The sequence below is a fragment of the Pagrus major genome, chromosome 21, assembly GCF_040436345.1.
Source record: "Pagrus major chromosome 21, Pma_NU_1.0".
Lineage (NCBI taxonomy): Eukaryota > Metazoa > Chordata > Actinopteri > Spariformes > Sparidae > Pagrus > Pagrus major.
In genome coordinates, this window is record NC_133235.1 from 28,354,223 (window position 1) to 28,377,021 (window position 22,799).

The window sequence follows — 22,799 nt, forward strand, 5'->3', positions numbered from 1 at the left end:
CTGAGGGGTTCTGCGTAGCAATACTGTGACTCTAAGAAGAATATCGACTCTGATCATTAATCCTCCTGAGGTGACAATCAAATGAGTTTTGGAACTCAAAACTTTTGCAAAGTATTGGAGAAAACTGTTTGGATGTAAAGAAGGTTGTACGGTCGGAGGGCAGATTGCCAAAAACGACTAATTTAGATAAAAAAATGTTTTTTCCTTGCTTTGGTAATTTTCTCACACTCTCCCTCTTACTGTACCTCTGGGTATCACACCCCAAGACCATTTTGAATACAAACAGACGAATAAAAATGTATCTACAGCACCCAAGATCAAAATCTGTGGAAGAAATGGGGTTTTCTCTCTCTCATCTCTGCTCCTTTCACATCCGCAACCAAAGCCATGGCCTTTCTCCATTTTCCTTCTCTCTTGACCACCACAACACTCCCTGCGTCCTTTTTTCTACCTCCCTGTCGGCATCTCCGCCTCCCTGCAATAAATAAGAACCAGTCGCGGTGATGCAGGCGGCAGCTCCTGCTGGCTGAGCTCTGCTGACAGCTTTAGAGAGACTCTCTTGACTCTCTGCCCTCCGTGTGGGAAACCTGAGGCCTCAGCGCTGTGGGGAGCACGCTGGGATGAAGAGGAGCCTGGGAGGCCTGATGTCCATTTCCTGGAATCACACACTCGCACACACAACCGCACACCATCGAGTGACATTTACTCGTGCAGCTGCACCTATCAAACCAGCATCTGAGACTGAAAATACTCTTACCCAGTGGCTGATGGAGTGGCAGATAAGGGCATTTTGGAAATGCTCGTGAAATGATCACCATTCTAGATAAACCAAGAAGTAAAAATGTGTTTGAAATATTTCATATCCAGACAAGATAAGATTGGTGCAGGTCTTATCTACACAACTGGTGAAATATCAGCTTTTGGCAGTCGTACTGGACTCCTTAGAGAAGCTTAAAGACAGCCAATAAGATGACGAACAACAAAAGCTCCATATTAGTTTTAAAGAGAGACACAGCGGATACACAACTCAGCTGCCAGGATCATCTTTGAGTCAATAATTGACACATTAAAGATAATCAATAAGGAAACATTCTTCTCAATTTATATACCTGCATTTTATTGTGACGTCGTACATTTTCTGGAAATTCAATTAAAAACCACTTATGTATAAGGGTTAACGTAAACATAGATGAGATAGGTGTGTCTTTGCCACTTACCCTAAATGGGTTTCCCTCTATCCTTCATATTGAATAGGTACTTCCTACTGCATTAGTGTTATACTGTTGAAGGCCAAATGGTCCGTATCATTTTGCATTACCGTCTTAGAAAAATAACATTTCTGCCACTTAGTGCAACCATCTTCTGTCATTACTAATGTCAGTTTTTGGCTAATAAATGGAATTTAATGACGAAAATAAACACACTTCACCACACAGAACAGAAACGCTGTAAATCCAATAAAGTCCTGCTGAGTTATTTGTAATATAGCCCACAATGGACTAATGGATCGAGAGGTATTATTGTGAGAAACTAAGAACTATACTAAACCAGACAAAATACGCAGTCATGTTCTGCAGATTTAGATCTTTCATGTGCATACCACATCAGTGTCTTAAGCCTTTAGCAGATGTTAAAGTCATAAGCATCTTATATTGACAACAAAAGATTTGATCCCTTTATCACCGAGCCAACCCCACAACATCCTGACAGTAGAGCCCCATCCATCAAAGGCCGGTTCATCCATCATTACATTATGTGTGTACACACGCAACAACATATCCACGCAGAGCCTGTGTCACAGTCACGGTACAATATTTGATGAAAGTGATGTGCCTGGAGAAGTGATGACTGAGGCTGCACGATTCACAGTTTGAAATTGTTCTGGCCAGGCAATCATCAAAGCATAAAAGCTCACATCCCCCGAGGCCAACCACAACAATCCACCAGTTCACATGGCGGGGGGTTGTTCCCAGTAAAGGACGGAGCTCTGTTGCTCTGCTGTTTTTTGCTCGGTAGCTGTTGCCGTGGATCACATGAGAGAGAAAAAGCCTTCAGGCGGGCGTCATATCTAAGCATCGGAAAATGAACACGGGCCAAAAGCCTTTGTAGAAGTTCACATCCAGAACAACATTATGAGAGAGAGCAACACGACACGGAGCGCTAATGGCTGCAAACGTGCATCGCACAAAAGAGGATTCCTAATCATCAGTGCTATGTTTAATACCCCAGGGGAGTTAAGGGCACAACACAACACACAAATACCACACAGTCAGCTCGCTGCATCAAAATATCTCCATTTCTCTCTTCATCACACAAACCAGAGATGATATTATCTATAGCTGCATGGCAGATGCCTCACGCTGCACCCGCTGCTGCCATAAAAGCAGTACTTTTCATATATAGCACTTTGCTATCACTAATGATTAACCAGAGGCCCTGGACAGCGCGGCGACTCTCACAACACTTCAAAGACACAAAGCTGAAGATTCAATTGCTTTAATAGGCCCCGGGCCTAGAACGTACACTTCAACCCATCAATAAATGTCATAGGCAATTTAAAGACGAGGGCCCTGATGTAATTTTTATGTGGTGTAACAACACGTCTCATTGGAAGTGAGAATGTAAGAGCAGCGGACGTGCTGGGAAAAATATAGAGAAGATCGAAGAGACGAGTGTGTGTTTTCTGGTAATGAGCTGCAGCAGCAGCAGCAGCAGAAGGAGACAGATGCAGAGCACAATCACAGCTAATCAAAACCCAGCCAGACTCGCTTTTTTTTTTTTTCAAAAGGCAAGACAATCGTAAGTATCTTTCTTTCAAAGGGGACACTGCTTCTGACGGTGTGATGAAAAAGTTTCCTCCGCTGCCCTGTGGTCCTTCATGTTCGTGTGTGGGAGAGACTTTGTGTGTTTTCTCATTTCCCCTCTCTTTCCTGCAGACTCTGATCTAATAATCGGGGAGTTGGGAAGTGATGCGTCTCGCGCGGCGGTGCAGCGGCGAGTAAAGGGACTCCGGAGTCTCGTGTAGAAGTTGACGATGTAGATAATGGCGCTTCAGAGTGCCAAGAACATGAAGTCTTAAGCATTTTCACTTTCTCTTCACCTTTTCACCCCCCCTGCTGCTCCAGGTGTTTTGCAAGAAAAGACGAGTGACAAGAAAAGGCGATGTTTGAAGGTGGGGGGAGGGGGAGCGGGAACATGAAGTGCATAAATACATTTAATATGTACTGTTGCAGAGTGAGGAGGGCAGCGCAGAGGAGTAACAGGAGCGTGAAAAATTTCAGAGGATGTTGCAACACGCTGTAACTCAAGGAAAAAACTCACTGCATCCCTAATGACTCAAGTGTTTCATATGCATCGTCAAACAAGTCTTTTTGTTGCCTCACCTCGATTACAACCCAAGTCCCCACTTACACTCTCCTGGAACATTGCTGTACATCTCGCTCCGTGTTTGATATTTGTAATAAGGTCATCACGTTGTAAAAAAAAGGACTTCTGCAGAGGAAAATGTGAAAACCATCCCTGAGCTACTTGAAAATCGACACTGCAATGACTGACACGAGCCATTCATGGGTGTTTTAGTGGAAGGGGAAGGAGCTTTAACAGGGAACATGCCGTGCTAATAAAAAACAGCAGGGCTCTCTGGGTCTGTGGGTCATCGTGCTGTGATTTAAACCCCGAAATTGGGACATTCCAGGTAGAGCCACGATCCGTCTGCACCCACAATACAACACACACTTAAGGATCCAGTACACACCTATACTGTCTGTCTAGCTAGGAAACAAACACACACACACCTTTAGAGACACAATCACAGAAAAGGTGACCTACTCTACAGTCTGACCTACCTGTCTTCATCAAACACACTCTATCCATCCTTCTTTTATCAGTACCAGACGTCTCCACTCAGTGTGTACAGATGTGTGTGATGCCATTATTCAGAGTGGGGGTCCTAAAGTCTTAAATCAAACTGCTTATTAGATTATATATAATCCCCTGTTTTCTTCTGTCATATTTTTCTCTGTATGGCCCAGTTCAGGATGAATGGATGCACAGAAAGGGGTGGTAGAGGGTATCTGTCTCTAGGGGGAATGTAATGTGGACAAGAGATTGATTGCCAACAATAAACATTAGGTTCACATACACGGCTTTGAATTCTTCTACTATTGATTCACCCATATAATATTTTCAGATTAACTGATTTATTGTTCAGTTTATTATTCTGGTGGTCTGTCATGAGTGTCATGGTTCCATTCCATCGCAGAAATTTAGATGCATGTCCTCCCTCTAGCTCTCGCAATAATTTCTACATACAGCAAGAAAACCATCTGAAACTCACTGATATTCAATTTACAGTAATACAAGCAGTAATACAGAAAAAAGCAACAAATCCTCACATCTGGAAGCTGGATCGAGATAATGTTTTAGCTTGATAGACGACCTAAATAATTCATTGATTATCTAAATTGTTGTGGACTTAAAGCTGGGGATGGTAAGACTGGAGCTCAATTTCAAAATTAACCAAAGCAGTCCAAAAAATGTCACGCCTCCCTCCAAAGCCACACCACCAAAACCAAGAACAAGAACCTGCGCTGACAACTGTGTTAAATACCACAATCGTATAAGCTCATGCAAAACAGAAGTCTCATTCACATGTTGGAAAACACCTAATATCATCATACTGAACATAAACACCGAACATGGCTATTGTCAGCACTCAACACTGTCAAGTTAGCATGTTAGCATTGGGAAGTTTTGGGTGTACTTTCTCTTCCATTCTTGTGCAGCCAGCTCACTAATAGCTGAGCCTGGTAGAGGACTACAACCATGGGCATTTAGTTCACTGGCAGGCGAAACGTAGGTAAGCAGACAGGTGGCCCATCCAGTCAAGTGAAATGATTGGATGGGCTTATAAAAGGCCTGTGACAGCCACAGATACTTATTTTTTGTGTGCGTGTGTGTGTGTCGAATGTGAAAGTGATTTTCTACAAATATAATAAAACAATATTCTAGAATAACTCACCAACCCGAGCTTTAAGTTTTGGCTTGTTGAAGTGTGATTCTCTACAGGAAACTAAACACTGCAGCACTCTCAACATACAGCTCAAAAACTAAAATAAAAATGTACCACTCACAGATAGGACACACACGACTGCACAATACACGACATACATAATGCATGCAAGTCAAACATACGCATACACGGGGGGGTTCCAGTCGGACAGCTGATGGATGTAAAGTGCCATCTATGACACCAAATGTGGGTCGACAGCCTTTTAGGGTCAGACGGAGCTCTTAGCCCCCGCACGCCGCGCTTGTGCTTAAACCCAAATGGCCAAGAGTTCCCCACTTACACACCCGTTTCCACCCCCCGTCTCCCCCCCTCCCACTGGGACAGACTGAATCCCATTCTCAGCGGGAGATGAAGCAGAACACGTCACGCGATCCCCGCAACCATTACCGCCACACTAATGGGCAACATACTGTCAGAGTTAGCCCAGTCGCGTTTAAGCTCTTTCAGAGTGCTATTAGGGAATGTTGGCAAAATCTTTGATCTGATGAATATTAAATAGCTAAAGTAGATTTAATGGAGACGTTTGAGACGTTAATGGGTGCACTGTTTCCAGTTCTTTTGCATCTGAGGGTTGACAGTTTGAATCTTCACTCTGGCTTGAAGAAACTGGGTGTGGAAAGTCGATGAAAAACAACTCAAGAGGACAATTACAGGTCAAACCTCGATACATTTTTGATGCCACACCAAGTTTCAAAAGCTATTTGGTGCCCAAAGTTGGAATTCAATGTCTTGTCAGATTTATAGACCAGATGGTAACAATTATTGTTTTTAATTGTTTTTTAATAGCCAATATTATTACAATATTAATCTTGTTTTGCAGCTTGCTTGCTCATGTTTAGATAAAATGTAAAATTTAAGAATAACGTGTGTGGAAGTAAAAGTAAGTAAAGTAGGTAATATGGACAAATGCAATGATGTCAGAATGTGTTTATCCAAGAACAAAAATATGATTATCATAATATATATACTGTATATGTGTTAGTAAACAGGTATTTATACATGAGAACTTAACATGAGAAACCTCGTCACAAAACAACATTGCACAGAGGCATGTTAATAATGATGAATAACTACCCGGCCCTATCTAAGGTCAGAAAATTATTTATTTTTATTTTATTTTTTTGAGAGAGGTGAGGGAAAATAATTCATTTTGGCTGTAAACCATTCTACAAATTCAACATGGCGACCTTGGCAGCACAAGACTGTGGTTTTTAAGGGCAGCATGTGGGTGTCAAAGTTTTTATGCGAGCGGTGCTCCTTTCACTCGTAATTACATCCTTGGGGTGCTGCTAGAAATAATTTTGTAACCTTCTCTGCTAAAGATTTTTTTTAAAAATGGTTCATCCAACAGAAGTGTGGAGCAGAGAGTGAATGAAACAGATTATTGTAGTTATTGTAATTTCTCTCCAATAGCATTAAAAACGCTAATATACTGCCATACTGTGTTGCTTTATCTTTGTTTCTGCTTTGCAGTAGTTGTGTGCTGCATGTGACATTTGAAGACAAGTTCACACAGCGGGTCTGTTCAGACGGACAGTCAGTCTGGCTCCAAATAGGAGAGAATGACATCATCAAGCTATCAGACATGGTCAATACTGGGTGGAGATGGCCCTCAGACTGTCCCAGACCACACACACACACACACAGACACACACCGCATACAATTACATGCAGACACATGATGCTAGAAAACATACTAGCAATACATTCCTGTTCCATCTTTTGGAGGCTGCTGACCTGCTCTTCTCTGCTAATCTCCCCACTGTTTGAGTGTGTTTTCGTGTGTGTTTGCTACGGTTTCCACACTAATCACTCCTTTGCTCTCTGTTGTTCAGACTAATACCAGCGTCCCCGGGGGCTTTCCCCTGTGTCTGCGGCCTTGTGAAGCCACATGACTCACAGATGGAAAGGATTCAGATAAAGTTACAGTCCCAAAAATGAGGGGGGGAAAAAAAAATGTCTCTTCTATGAAAGCCAACAGTATCAGTAATTCAGCAATTTGGGGTTTGGTTGGCGATAAGTATAGTGCTTTTGTTTACTGTATTTTCCATTACAATGACTGTGATGGATTTGGCCGTGGTTGTTGCTGCCAAATCTTTAAAAAATCCACTGCAGAATCAATTTTGCGGGTATAAAAGGGAAGTTTTGTGAACCTTAAGACAGCTGTTGATCATAAAAAACAAATACAGATGCAGCTTGAAGACAAAATGGGCCTTGATTTTCCAACGACTGCAACACTTTTCTACAGTATATTGATAAAAACACATTTTTTAACAGATGGAAGTGATGAACTCTCAGTGCACTCATTAAGCTGACATTTTAATTAAAATCCCCCATGCTATAAACACAGCACTGTTTCATATTTAAGCCCTTTTTTTGACCAGCACCAAAAGAAAATGGTGCGCAGAGTTTAATCTTCAACAAAAGAAGCGATCCAATTCATCAATCCGTGAGGAAATTAGTTAAGAGGAAGACAGAAAAGCTTAAAGGTTGCACATAAAAGAGCATGTGCACTTATGACTAAGGGATAAATATTAAGAAAACCCCAGTCACACAGGGGATATTATCCCTCGACTGTAAAATGATGAATGCTGAACACATGCCATAATAATAACGGTATAATCTTGGATTACTGTACATTCAGCTTCTGATTGGGACTCAGGGGGGAAGCCATATTCAGTGTGATCACAGCAGGTTGTCTGCTATTAAAATGTTTGGAGTCTCCAGCTTGAACTCCCATTACATAAATATGAGACATAATCCCCCATCGTTAATATGAAGACATCAATAATGCACTTACAGGGGGATTCTGTTATTTTTTTCCAGCTGTTATTAGGATTTCCCAGATATTTCACTTAAATTGGGTCGGTCTGACATCGTGAACGTCAACGTAATTGATTAAGATGGTAGAAAACAAGCTTCCGGGTGGTTTATTAACATCTGGTTTATAATTAAAAATGTTGATTGAAGGTGAGTTCAGTGACAACAAGACTCCGTTGTAATGGATTCCAACTTGGGGTTTCTTCACCTTTTACTTTTTAAAAAACACGTAAGGAATAATTAGGGTTTGTGAAGAAGGATTGAAAGACTTTATTCTCACACTTCGAGACTTCCTGTTCCATATTTAGCTTTTTATCATTAGCAAGGAAATGGTTGCTATCATTAAAAATTTACCGTTTTCTACACAAGAAAATGGTCAAACTGCTATTTCTGACCACCTACATCTGTACTCCACTGAACACTGTGACTAATAGTTTGATTTATAGACCCTCTGTGGATTCTAACAGGGCCGAGCCCACCTAGTTCTCAGCGTTATGTAAAAACAACTCCTTCTTTACGATCTAAATTAACAAGCCCTTAGAGGAATCAGAAAAAATCCTAACAGTCAAAACAGTAGAGTTTGGTTTTGCGCCCTGGCTGCTCTATTTAAAACCATCTTGCAGTAAGTTTGCTTGGCAGACACACCGGTTGTAGCAGACAGGATGATAGTAACCTAAATCACTTGGTTGAAAATAACACGCTGCACCATTCAGTGCCATCTGTATTTTTGAAAAGCCTGAATGATGATTCTGTTTTTCCGAAGGGGTACAGACCACTGTGGAAATAAAGTCTTCACCCGCCCGCTCTCGTTCCAACCCGAAAACACCCAAACGACCCCTAAAAACCCACTGAGCCGTCCTCTCCCACATCCATAAAGGATTCCCCCGGGGCAGAACATTTCTCTCTACTGTAGCTCTTGGCCTTGATCCAGGGATTAGGAGTGGAAGACGACTGGCCTGTCTCTCCTCATATACAATATAACTGATTCTACCATATATGAGCAGATGGCGTCTGACAGGCCCAAACTTTAATATAACCTATCTCATGCTCTGCACTCATACATAATCATTTGTATACGACATGTTGATTAAATGACGGTGTCAGCCATTTTAAATTGTTTTTAATGGATCTCTGGCTGGCAAAACAGCAGGCGAGAGTGCAGCGGTGAGACGATCCACCTCGTGCATTTTAAACCCTTTGCATTCTGCCAGAGCTAACTGCAAAACCAACAAGATGGAGAGCTGCATCTGAGATAGCTGAAGCTTCTTTTACTCGTTTAGGATAAAAACTTTTGGCTGTTCTGGATGTTTGGGAGACAGATTTAGGAAGACAACAGAAAACTTATAAAACAATTGAAATGATGCACAAAACAGTAAAAAATAACGATATACAGAGCTGAAAAACATCCCAAAAAACAGAAGTTGAGGTAATGCGTGTCCACAGTGAAATATAGCTTCTTTAACAATACGTAATAAAGATGTCTTTTCTTTTTACATAGACAGAACTGAACTTGATCTCAAGTTGGATAAACTGTAAATGTTGGAGAGCAGAAACAGATGTCATACGTTCGTCCGCAGTGAATTTTTGCAACCTACATGCAACACAGAAACACAATACCTGTCCTCGTTTCCCCAAAACCGCAACTCATCCGGACAAAAATCAAATCCGTTATCTGCACATATCAACAGGACTCACTTTGTCTGCATCAACAGTCACTGTGCAACTCATCATTACTGATGCTTCACCGCTCTCCACATTTTCAGGCCTGAATGCATAAACTAAGACATGTTTAGCATCCGAAAGAACTTAAAACCTCGGGCTCACTGCATGTCAATTTCTGGTAGTTTCAGTAATTGCAAGTTTGTTAATGAAGCACCATTAAAGCAGGATATCAGTAAAGGCAGATACTGCGTTGTATATGTTATCAATTATTCCTGTGGCCCTGTCATGTAAGGGAGCAATGTGTCAGTATTTTGGCATCTTTATTATTTTTGGGTGCATTTTTCCTCTGGAGCTGTGTTCAGTCAAATTGCCACAAATGTCTTGAATCAAAGCTTGAATCTCTGCCTCCGATGGTTGGTGGGGTGTTGGTAAGAGTCTAACAGGTTGGTTTTTTTCGACTCAAGTCACTTGTTTTGAAGTCTTAACAAAAAAATAACTGACTTGGAAGTTAAATCTCATGACTTGACTTGTGACATGATAACTTGAATGACTTTACACGTTCTCATTTTAGGTTTTCAGTCTAGTTTTTAGTCTGGCTGTCAGTACTTCACAGTTTATAGGTGATTGGATTGAGAAGAAATTAAAAAATCAACCTTTATAAAGTTACTTTTTAATTGTTTGATCACTTTTATTTTACTGAATATCAGACAAAATAAATCCATCGTCATACTTTTTGAACAAGGTAGATACACTGGCCAGTAAAATCAGTATCAGACAGGTAGTAAGACCTTGTCTTGACTTGCCCAGGGAAAAAAATTACTTGCGTGAGACCAAATGACTTGAGTCATCCGTCTGCTTAACCCCACACTCTTCAGAGATTCAGACATGGATTTCAGATTTTCTTTTTTTCCCCTTTTTCCACGCTTAATGGCTCTCATGGGGTTTAGATTTAAAACCTGAAGGTAGAAGAGAACAGCACGTTGAAATGTAGCTGTAGCAGGCTTCAAAGGCAGTTATCTGTGTTGCAGATTAGCTCCTCGGCTACCTTCTGCTGATGAGGTGAATTTTTCTCAGGTGCAAAAGTTCAGGCACATCTGTGTTATGTAGATGTATTGAACTGGAGGCCATAACAGTGGCAGATGATCAAAATGCTGTCCCCGTTCTCATCACTGTGCTTTGCATCAGCATTCTGAGTGACAATTTCAGGCAGCCACGATGACCCTCAAGCAGGGATGTTCCCCGAGCTGCAGTAAGACATCCTGTTCTGCTCAGTGAGCGGCGAGAACACAAATTCACATTCGGCATAGCAGTGAAAGCCAACATCTTGTCTGCTGGTCTATTCGCACATTATGAGCCAGACAGAAGAGCAGCTGAGGCGCAGAAAGATGTGACTGAGCTCAATTTTTCTCAGGTCTTTAACGGTTGCGAAGAGGGGAAAAAGTCACAGCAGTGAGTCCTTCCAACTCCAGGTTAGTCTGGCAGAAAATAGCAGACAGCAGAGAACAAGCAAACCACTTTTCCACACAGTTTTCCAGCTGAATAGTTCACTTTATGCACTTGGCAGACTTCAGTCACACAGAAAATGAAAACAAATCTTAGTTTTCAACTCCGTTTAAATTCCCAAAAGTTTGAAAGCGAAAACAATTTCAAAGCTGATTTGAGGGATTCAACGATATTTTGCACGGCAACATCCTCAGCACAAGCAGATCACAGAAAATTAACTACTCTACAAGACTAAACATGATATAATATGTGTTGAATCATTAAACAAGGCAGACGCCTCTTAATGTGAAGACAGATGAGATAAACAGATTAAGGAACACTTTACGGTCAGATGTGTGGGATTACAGAAACATGGATGATGTCTGTTGGTAAATGGATTACGGGAGATATCGAGTCAGACAGACTTCTGTTGGTCCCATCATATGATGTCGAATAGTGGCACCTACTGTTCTGCTATAATTCTGTAAATCCAACTAAATTACATTTAAGCTTGCAGATGCTTTTCAGGCTTTTAAATATCTCTGTCTTTGTACCGACACCGAATGAAACTGAAGCGTTTGTGAGCATGTACAAGTTTTGGTTACTCATGTGTTTGTGTTTCTAGTTCGACGTGTGTAGGCGTTTGGTCCCCGACTGGGGATCCTGTCAGGAGTCTCAGAGGCCCCTGTATAGACAGGAATGTGGGATTAGCGGCATGTTTACGCAACACTGAATGAAAGAGAGGCGTGTCTGAGTTAATTATGAAGTAAAAGGAATTGCAACAAGTCCAAGCTGCCTGGGACTGCGTCTTACTATTCATGAGCTGGACTGAACACGCCATACTCTGACACGTTCACCGAGGCCGAATTACCAACCGGACAATTAGTTTGTCATTACTTTATTAATTGGTGATATTGACCACAAACACACAATGTGCACTGAAATGATAAAGGCCTTGAAACTGCTTTGATTGATTTTTTGGGGGCCATTTGTGGGAAGTGGAACAAACATAAAACACATCTGACAAATTATCACCAAAGAAAAGTTGTTATTGCCCAAGTGTTAGCAAACTATTGCCCATTTACAGATTGAGCAGATTTAGAGTAACATTAGCATTCATTTGGAGTTTGGTTTTTGGCTACTAATGGATGCAGGTTCAATACTAACTCACTTTTTGGATCAGTTTTGGCTTCCACCACCTGCTGAAGGAGACATTCAGTTCCCCAGATACTTTATCCTCCACTGTTCTCCAGCTAGTTGCTACCTTTTGCTGCAGTTTGTTGGTGGGTAGACATTAGTGTCAGTTTTTATCAGAGCTTGTTTGCTCAATTCAGCTGCTCGCTGCGGCTGGAAACACGTTTGATGTGAATGAAGTTTGTAAGGTGGGAAATTAAAAACATTGAGATTAAAAAGCTGCAAAGAGCTGAATGATAATTCTCATGATAAGCGACCCATTTAACTTGACAAATAGCCATTTGTTTTATGATTAATCTGGAAAATATTGATAAGTAAAGCTTTGAGATGGCTGCCAGGTGTTTACCTATATCATGAGACACTGTCCTGTATCAATCCAGCTTCCTATTGGTTAATTATAAAGCTGGGTAACATGGCCTTTAAATAATATTACAATATTCCCTCTTGAATGCATGTACAGGTAGCACAGCAGCATACTATACAAGCACTGGTGGGTTTCTGAGGCTGCGGGCAACTTATAATGAACCTGCCATGTGTACTCAAGCTACAGGATACATACACAATGCATAGAAAGCTGGGGGGGAAGGGGAGTCAACAGGGGCCCGCAGCTCAGTTTTGCCCCGGGGCCACTTTGCTGGTTAATCCAGCCCTTCTTTCGCCACCATAAAAAGAAAATCCTCACAGAATCTAATAGAAGGAACGAGCTTTGTATTCACTGTGTGCAGCTGCATACCTGCCACCGCACTCCATATCTGTAGCTCACAAACACACCCGCCACCTTTGACTTGTCACTCTCACTACTCTTCACTTCTAGGAAAAAAAAAAAGCCAGCCAAGACCGAGCAGCGCCTGCAACGAAACATAGGAAAGAACGACACAAACACCAGCACAGATACACACTATTAAAACAACGTGTGCACACAGAATACATGAAGTCAAGTGCAAAAACATGCACACAGACAAACGCACACACACACAGTCTTATCAGCCTGTGAAAAGCTGCGAGGCGACGGCTGTCTGTTTGTTTGTCTGCGTCGCAGTTTCTGGTGTGTTTGTGATACAACACGACCGCGCTCGCTCCCTCTGAGGCCTCCTTATTCCCCTGGTGGAGATGAAATGTAATGGAGCCGATTCAATAAGAGTGCTGCCTCCTCGGGAAAAAAACGCAGAGAATCAAATCACACCAAATCCCTCGGAGGCTTCCCAGCATTCACTGCTGCCTTTTAGTTGGGAGGGAAAAACAACAATGGTGGCTAATTCACTTGGCTCTCTGCACGCTTACACTCACACAACAGGGATGGAGTGTGATACAGCAAATGTTGAGGGCTAATAAAGCTATTCAATAACACGCTGACTGCTTCTACAATATGTTTTACTAAATTCAGCTTATTAATTTGCAGCGAACGCCAAAGAAACACATGGTGACTGAGCTGCTCAGACATTGCTGGATACCATCTTCATAATTTACAGTTTTTTAGGGTATTTAGGAGAACTGACATGGCGACAAATGTTACCAGATGCCAACATCCAACCCCAGTGAGAAATATTTTTTTAGCTGTAATGGTGGGAAAACATTTAGGGAGATAAAAAACACTAAGCTATGGACAATATTTTGCTTGGCAGGTTTAGAAGAGAGAAAGAAAAGACCACCAGTGTCCCAGCAGCAGCAAGGTTATGCAATTTGGTTTAGAGCCAAAACAGAAAAACACTTTGAATGTTCCCAACCTGATACTACACCGTACCACCTACACAACAAACCACAGTAACAGAACCAAAACAGAAAGTGCTTCAGTGAAAAGATGCACAACTTCCAATTTACCGTCTTGTAAAAAAATATGCAGCTTTGAATATAAATCAAAGACATCGAAGAAACACGTCTCATCCTGAAAAAGTTAACGTTACAGACTTGAAACGAAGAAGCTAAATGTTGTTTCAGGCTGGCTGCAGCAGACTGGCTGAGCCCACCGTCCCTGTGGTCATGCTCCTTAAAGCAAAGGAAACGGCAGACCGCTCCCAAAAGGCTTCTGAAGCTCCTTCCAGCCTCTTTAGTTGTTTTTTGTTTTTGAACCTCCACAGTTTAATTGAAATTTCTGACAGCGCTACGTTTGAAGGAAAAAGAGGCAATTAAAAATGAATTCCAATGGATATTTACGCAGCTGCATGTCGGCTTTTTTTCCCCCCATGTTTCCTCTTGGACTGCCAAACATTATGGTGCTAAGAGAGGCAATTGTACGTTTTACAGCCCCAGGAGGAATTGAGAGAAGACGGGGGCCGTGTGATTCTGGTATTCTCGTTTGGACGAGGAGGGAAATTTTCGGTCCTGTTGTTAAATGGGTGTTGTGAGGAAGCGACAGTGCCAGGGTTAAAGGATTGATTTCCTCTTGGCCAGTGCAAGTATGGATAACATGCTTCAGGAAGGTCATGATGACATGTTGATGATTATTATCACCATCATCAGCAGCAGGAGCAGAGGTAACAGTGAAGTGTTTTGGTTCCACTTTTCCTTGTTGTGAAGTGTTATTTTTAAGTGTATTATTCGCCCGTATCATTCCCACAAATGACGGTGATTATTAATATTACGCAATACACTGTACCTAAGCCAACAATTCTGGAGCATAGTGTCGACCCCTTCAGCTTCATTCTTACTCATAATCTTGTGACAATCACAACGTGGCAGCAACAACAAAGGAGCTACACAAACACCGATATTAAACTGTGACATTTTGAAAGCCGTTTCGTGCTTGCTGTGGGATATGAAATGATGACAAATACGGCATTAAAGATCAATTTGCTTCTCCTCCACAAACAAAAGAAATAACAGATTGTATCTCCAAAGCACAAGATACACTGAGAGGATAAAGGTCTTAACACTGCATTCATTGATTTTTTTTGGCGCCACTTGGGGGGAAAACACAACATCTGACAAATTATCTCCAAAGAAAGTTATTTTTGCAAACAAACAAATGCTCATTTACAGATCATGCAGATTCAGAGTAACGTTAACATTCATTTGGATTTGGTTTTTGGCAAACTGATGAACACAACTCCAACATTCACTCTCCTGCTGGCTCATATTTGGTCTCCACAACAGTAACATTAATTTGGAGTTAACATTTTCTCTACTTTTAGCTCGGTCCACCAACTCTGAGGGAAATACCTGGCTCTAAATGCTCCACTCTTCTCCACACAGTTGTTAACTTTGTCTGCAGCTTGGTGGTGGGTAGATGTAGATTCAGCTTATCAGAGCTCATTGGTTAAGAAACACAGCTGGCTGCTGTAGCTGGAAACCAGCTTTTGAGGCAGAAAATTAAAACACTGACCTAAAAAAGAGGCTAAAAAGCTAGTAGAGGTGGACTCCAGTTTAGTGATAATCATGAAATGCTTATTAAGACGGCAATATGGATTAATTTGCTTCAATCCTACAAACTTAAACGTATAATAAATGGCACAGACCCTAACCCTAACCCACACAGCAGCATCCTAAACATCGAGCTGACTCAACAGAAATCTAAAACTGTTTAACTTATCTTGGTAAGTGTTAGTGTAGGAACAAAATAACATTTTCCTTCACTCTCAGTTTCTATGGACATGTTATTGCTTTGATCAAATCTCTAGAATGTTTAAGCTCTGATATCAATCCTCGCTGCCATTTGAATCCCATAAAAACAAACACTCCCGCCGTCGGGTGAGACCCCCCTCCCCTCCTGTGCTTGGCATGGCAGGGTCTAATTCACTTCCTGTTCAGTAGGGGGGCAGACAGGAAACAGGAAACATGCTTCCTGGTTCTCTCAGGAGGTATATTTTTCTTACGATTGGGGATCTGGGAATGCAACACAATATCTTTAAGGAGATTATGTCCCTGGCACCTACGCTGCTGTAATCAAAGCCTCCTGTACAGAGCGAGCGTTTCAAGTCTGGTGCAGCTGTGAGGACTAGATGTACAGTATGAAGTTTAACAGCCGTGTCCATAATCGCATAAGAACATTATTTCTCCACACATAAAAGTATTTTGAACCCATTTGATGCTCTTAAAGCCCACAAGCTCACTAAAGTCAAACAAAAGTGAGACCTGTTGCTGATATTAATTTAAAAAACTAATATTACCTCAGTATAATCTCTCTGTGGTGTAAGAAAAAGGAAACGCAATAAAGAGTTATATCTCTGAAGCACAGTGGAACAGTTGGCCAAAGCCTGGAGTGCAATGAAGCACGATGAACTATTGACGTTGTGCTGTCATGGTTATCCATTTTAGGGCTGCAACTACTAAATACTCAATTGTTGTGTCAGAGCTGAAGAAGCCCAAAAAATGCTGAAGAAGCCCAAAAAATGCTCCGGCTCGTTTACGTTTCTTCAAACCAAACCAAAATCATCTCGGACGGCGCTGAGCACAGAATGAAACGATGATGCCTCTGCAAAATAGGACAAGAGAAAGGGAGTTTTTAAAATGGTACAGATTTTTGAGGAGAGGTTATGCGAGTTGCTGAGAAGTTTTAAAACATCTGTATGATGTTACTTCGCCTGGGCACGGAGACAAACAGTTACTACAGAACATCTGGGATGAGATTGGATGGTGGTGAGAGAAAAGTGGAGGTCCGTGCGAGACTGATCTAACTCTGAGGGAGGGAGCCATGTCTAGCGCTTGTACTGCTTAACTTCCATGCCAATGTGGAGGACGTATGGATATCTATGGTATAACTTTTATTTAATCAGACATATCTATTTTTCGTACGTGAAGAGAGCATATATGAGCCTTTAGGGTGACTTGTATTTTCAGCGTGTAGGTTGCTAGCTCGGAGGTTGTTGTTGTTTCACTGAGAGACAGGCACTTTGAAATGCTAACACGCTTAAAGAAGAATATATGCGGATACAGTCTGACAATGGCAGCTTTATACCAACAGTCTACATCTTGTGAGTGAGAGTCAAAGTCAAAGCAAATGTCTTTGGGTTGTCTGCGTCCACATTTGATTTACTATGCAATAAAACTCAAAAATCTGCAAATCCTCACATCTGAGAAATGGGAACTATTAAATACTGAAAAGTTTTGCTTAATGACTTAAACTACAAACTAATTATGAGAACTGTGTATTAAAATCATCTCAGCGCTAATCCGTTAGCCTGCTGTTGTTGCTGTGGGCTTGAAGGGGAGCAGTTCTCTCTTAAAACTTATTCACCCCAAAGATTTATATAACAAAAACAAAATCTCGTAGTGGAGTACTGAGGGAGAAACAAAATGCTTATGTGCTGAAAAAGCTATAAACTTTAATATGATGATGATCAGACTCTAAATCATGCAGTGAATTCCCTCACCTAATTAAATAAGACCTCGTATCTGTCATGCTAGTTTATTATCTTCCGTTGCGCATGTGCGTACGTCCACACAGGACCACATCAGGGATTAAGAAGAAAAGAAAAAAAAAAACACAGTGACAACAGCAGCACAATGAATTATGAATCAATACGAGCTACAGCACTCCTGAAGTACACACAGGCTGCTGGGGCCATCTGGGGATGCGTGAAAACCACGACTAAGACAAACCCATTCATTCAGCCGTGGATATACTCGCCTGAACCGCCTGTGTTTTTGCTAAGCTGCAGGCTTTCCCTCGATTGGCTTCAAGTTTTGCCCAAATCCATCTTTGGGCTATGAATCTCTCCCTTCATTGATCGAAGGAGGATTGGATAGCAGCTCTGCCCAGACCTGCAGTGCTGAGAACTGCGGCTGCCGACAAGATGCAGGCGTTCAGAACATTCTGGCTTTAATTTGGCTGGCTGTTACCGCAGTGGACTTTGCCTTGGGTTATAAGTTTTACAATGCCACTTGGCTGCTGTTTACGAATACAAATTTGCACGCTGCCTGGCCGGGGTGATTATTTTAAAAATGACAGCTGTCGATCGTGGACACAGAGGGTCTGAAATGCTGGAAGCTCAGGCAGAATGCTTCATAGTAAAGGCAGAGAAATGGAGGAAATGCAACAACGTGAAAAGGTGGCAACAAGGTGAAATCAACAAGAGAACCACAGACAGAAAGAAAGAGAGGTAGAAAGGTCAAGGGAGACAGAAAGAGAGACGGATTTCCAAAGGTTTCCGTTCACTCTCTGCCTCCCCAGAGTAATCCCCACATCTCCCCCGAGAACAGCGCATTGTGTCTCACAGTCGGCGAGCTGACATTTACCGCCTGCCTTCTGGTGCTGTGATTATTTTCTCCTCCAGGTGTGATAGCCAGCCTGCTGTCTCTGCGCAATAACGCTGCCTTCAGAGTTACGAGTGGGAATGTGAGGCAGAATAAGAGCCTGGACAAACCTTTTACTGAAAATACCATGACTGGGTCACGCTTTTGAATTGGAGGTAAAAAGGTTGCCGAACCATGAATGGCAGCCTGTCACCTGGCTGCCGGCGGAAATGGCACCTGAGGGGGGATTTGTGACTTCAATGGAATTCATGAGTGTTGGCCCGTAATTAATTCATTTTTCAAGGGAAAAACTGAGGACATAAAGGAAACAACATAAAATAAATATGACCTGGACGGCAACTGAGGAGCTTGATATCATTTTTAAAAATGTAGCAAAAAAAGGAACAAAAGTCGAGAATATTCTGGTTCCAGTGATTGATCCCAAACACCAAGCTTCAAATGCATAAATGCAACCCTCCTACCTGTCTGCAGACGGAGGCCGGTCGTTGCGGGCTTTGCTGACTTGGGTGTAGAGGGAATCTGAGTGCTGGTGCTGGTGGTGCGGATGGATGTGGGGGTAATCGTCTCGGGGGCTGTGGGGCCGGCTGTGCCCGCTGTCCACGGAGCTGTTCAGGGCGTTGATGCCTGCGTACGGGTGCTCCTCCTCGGAGGACCTCTCTGGCGTGCGGTTTATGTCCAGGATTTCGGCGTAGTCCCGTTCCCGGGCCTGACGCTCCCTCAGCTCCCTGGTCTTGGCTTGGATCCTGATGGTGAACATAGGAACACACACGTCAATACTAAAAATCAAGGATTAAGACTATAATGGATCAGAAAAAGTACACTTTTGGCGCTGTGATTCATTAAGTATTGTTTTAATGGGCATTCTTGCATTCATATACCACAAAGAAACTTTTTTCTCTCTATTGTTTAATAAATTAAGCTAAAGTTTCCGGCCAATACTTTTAGCAAACACTGCTATTCATATTGACTGACCACGGAAAGACTGTGAGAAGAATTATTATAAGCTGTACAAACATTTATTGAGCAGAAAAGGTTTCATTTATTGAATTTAGCCTCAATAACTGGAACAAAGAACCAAAGTGAGAGAAGCCAAGAGGTTCTGAGGTTTGTCGTTAATATGAGAGAGACTTTGCTACTGATAAGGTTCAGTTAAATCTGCAGATAGGTTAGCTTCTTAACCAAACTATTTAAGTCTGGTGGCTTTGCACCACTATGGCTCTATTGTCAGGTATTTAACTCACTGGATAGGCAAGACGAGACATTCCTATCCGTTTTATCAATTAATGGTTTCTCTATTGAATTTCCACTAAATTCTACATATTAAATCACAATATTCACATTAATATAAAAAGACAATTTGCTGACACTGACTGATGTCACACAAAGGTGTCTGAAGAGCCATCGTGAAGCTCAGTCTGGTGGCTCCGGGCACCCGGCTAATACAAAAATAATATATTTAAAATGGGGGATGGACAGCCTTGTATTAATTACAGATGCACAATTATGAAAAATATTTTTTTGTAGAATGCTGTCCATCAACTATGTAACTGACAACAAACATATTTACATACATATTTAGTGCTGTAACAGAGACGTATGGACGTCAGAGGAACTCTTCATGAATCATGGTTTAAAAACTGCTCCGTGGGAAATTCAAACTGCCTCTTAACTCGTTTCCATTTTGTGAGCTAAAACCTTTGTGTTGCTAAATCCATGTAGTGTTTACACTGCGGAGCTGAGAGACACTGTAAATCTCAGGTGTCACATTAACAAAACAGCCCCTGCAACATCTGCAAGTGATTGTTTATTGTGCCTTTTTAACTTTCCATTACAGAAGAGAGAGAAGCTGTGGAGTCTATTATTTATGCTCGCACCTCCCCCCCCACCAACAATGAATAATACCATAAACAATGTATAATAGTCTCTCGCCCCCAAAACAACTCATACAAGGGAAGCACTTTGTTTTCACAGAGTGCTGCTAATGCACAGCTACCATGCTTTAATCTTTCCGTCTCTCAAACACACACACACACACACACACCTTTGACACCTCTCTGTCTCACGTGCGACTCAAAACACACAGAAATCACACATCCACTCTTTCTCTTTAGTCCATTATCTTGTGAATAACTGGCAACACCATTTTCTACAGCAGGGGGACTACCTATCGCGCAGCCCCATAATTACAGCCTTGCCAATTATCAGAGCTTTACAACTACCAATTATCATACTGCTCTCTTTTCTCCAGGCCCCTTTTTAATGTCAGCGGGAAAGCGAATGGGACAGCCGCAGCGGTGACGAGGTAGGGGGTGCAACTTCACTGAAGACTCAGCGGGCTAAAATCTAAAACGCTTCCTCCAGAAAATTTGCATGCTGTGCATAATGAAACAATAAGTCTAATAAGGAGGGCTCCCCATTGGCGGGGGTAGGCACAAAATGCGGATCTAAAAGAAAAAAAGAAAAGAACAAACGGATGGAAACACTTTACTACTAAAAGTCTGTTAATGAAGTTGACGGCTTTAACCGCTCCCTTCTGAATCCTGACAGTGGTAATCTTTTTTTAAACTAAATATGCACCTATTCCGACATCTTAACCCATGTCGGAGTGAAAGCTTGTGGACTAGTAAGCCGTGTCTGTACTATTTGTGAACTCAGCAATTATCTAATAGCGCAGAAGGAAGCGGGGCCCTTGAGGGATCTATCTTTAAACCCAGAGGAAAAACAGTGTTTTCCATCAGAGAAAGCAGCAGCAGCAGCAGAAGTGGGAGCAGCTACTGATTGTATACACAAGCGCAGTGGCTGATAAGATAAGGCCAGACATACCAATCCAGCGCCTGGCCTTCTCCGCGCAGCCTCTCCCCGAAAACGAGGCACTGGACGGGTCAATAGGGCCAGTTTCTGAGTGAGGAAGGATGCAGTTTTGAACCAGTTCTGGTTGAGGACACAATTTTAAATTCTTGAGAGCTAAAGTACTGAAAAAAGCACCTTCAGTTGTGTTGTTACATTGATATAAATAGAGAAAATCAGCCAGTCCTCACATTTTAGACACTGGTACCAGCATTTTATACCAAAATATTTATCGACACCTTCCATTTATCACCACGGTTAGTCATCTGCATTTGTAATTCACTACCTACACAAACATACACATTCGAATAGTGCAAACGTAGAAGGCGACCTGTGATAGCTACGAAAAATGACAAAAAAAGTCATAATTTATGGGAAAAAGGAGCATTTACACAATTATGCTGCTTGAGTAGATTTAATGGAGCCTCCTTTAAAGCTTGCAGAGTTGTTCCCTTAAGACACAATCTCAGCCTCTATCTATGTCAACATGACAAGCACTAAAAAAGCAATGTTGCTAAAAACGTCCAATTGTGCGGACAAAATTACGTTGATTGAAACGGGACAGGAAGGAAAACCACACTTGACCTAATCATTACCCTTTCAGTCCCAAAATATTTACCCAAGGAAAACCCTGTTTTCTTACTCAGGGCTAACCTCGATGAGAGATGAAAATACTCTCAGCATGAAGGCTAAATGATAAAAAAAAGGAAGGAGAGAGGTAGTTAAGGAGTCCGGGGATTGAGTAAAAAGAGTGCATGGCAGAAACAGAGGGAGAGGGTAGCAGATAAAAGGGTATAGAAATGGCAGGATGGGACATTATGGTGGAAGAAATGTGTTTGACGAGTGACCTTTCTACCACATCAAGCCAGAACAATGGTCCATTATGTGCTATTGTACCCACAGTGTAATAAACCTTCCTCTTAGCGGTAATGCTGACACGACTGATAGACCTCGGTGAAAGGCAGGAAGTACATGAAAAGAGAAGGTCCAGCGGGATAAGATGGCTGCTGAAAGTCCTTTTGGATTGATAACGTTGGCTATCTGGAAAATGTTTTATGTTTTGGCGACGAGGAGCTTTAGCCACTTGCTATGCCTCAAGATTCTGATCATTCATAGTCGGCCAAATCTAACTGCAGGCAGGGCCCACTTACAGTTTAAAGAATCTCATGTCTGCCACTGACATGGTACAGAAATACGGTTCTTGGGCTGGCGCTGTTGATCCTGGACAAGAATTAGTCATACTGAGCAAGTGTCTAGGTCAAGGGAAGTTCAATGGGACAGTCTACATGATATAGAGCGCTCTGCCTGCTGTATAGATTGAACTTTTAACCTTAAGCCAGGTTTTAAATCTCTTAACTAGTGTGAAATCATTTTTATCAATAGTCATGACCTGATGTCTGTAATTGAGTGGTCTAAATCGATATTTTTAAGGATCTGTCAACCTGAAATACATTAGTACTCACCAATACCTCTGATTAAAGAAAATCAAAAATCTAGCCCTGGTGCGATCGTTTAAACACAGTGAATGTTTCTA

General features: G+C 41.9%; 1 protein-coding gene across 4 annotated transcripts in view; it reads right to left on the reverse strand.

Moving 5' to 3' along the window:
- pard3ab (par-3 family cell polarity regulator alpha, b) overlaps positions 1-22,799 on the reverse strand; it is a 246,778-nt gene that overhangs the window by 38,245 nt on the left and 185,734 nt on the right. For all 4 annotated transcript variants that reach the window (XM_073491060.1, XM_073491059.1, XM_073491058.1 and 1 more), the window contains one exon: positions 18,880-19,161. In XM_073491060.1, coding sequence (XP_073347161.1) covers positions 18,880-19,161 — 282 coding nt within the window. The remainder of the gene's footprint in view (positions 1-18,879; positions 19,162-22,799) is intronic.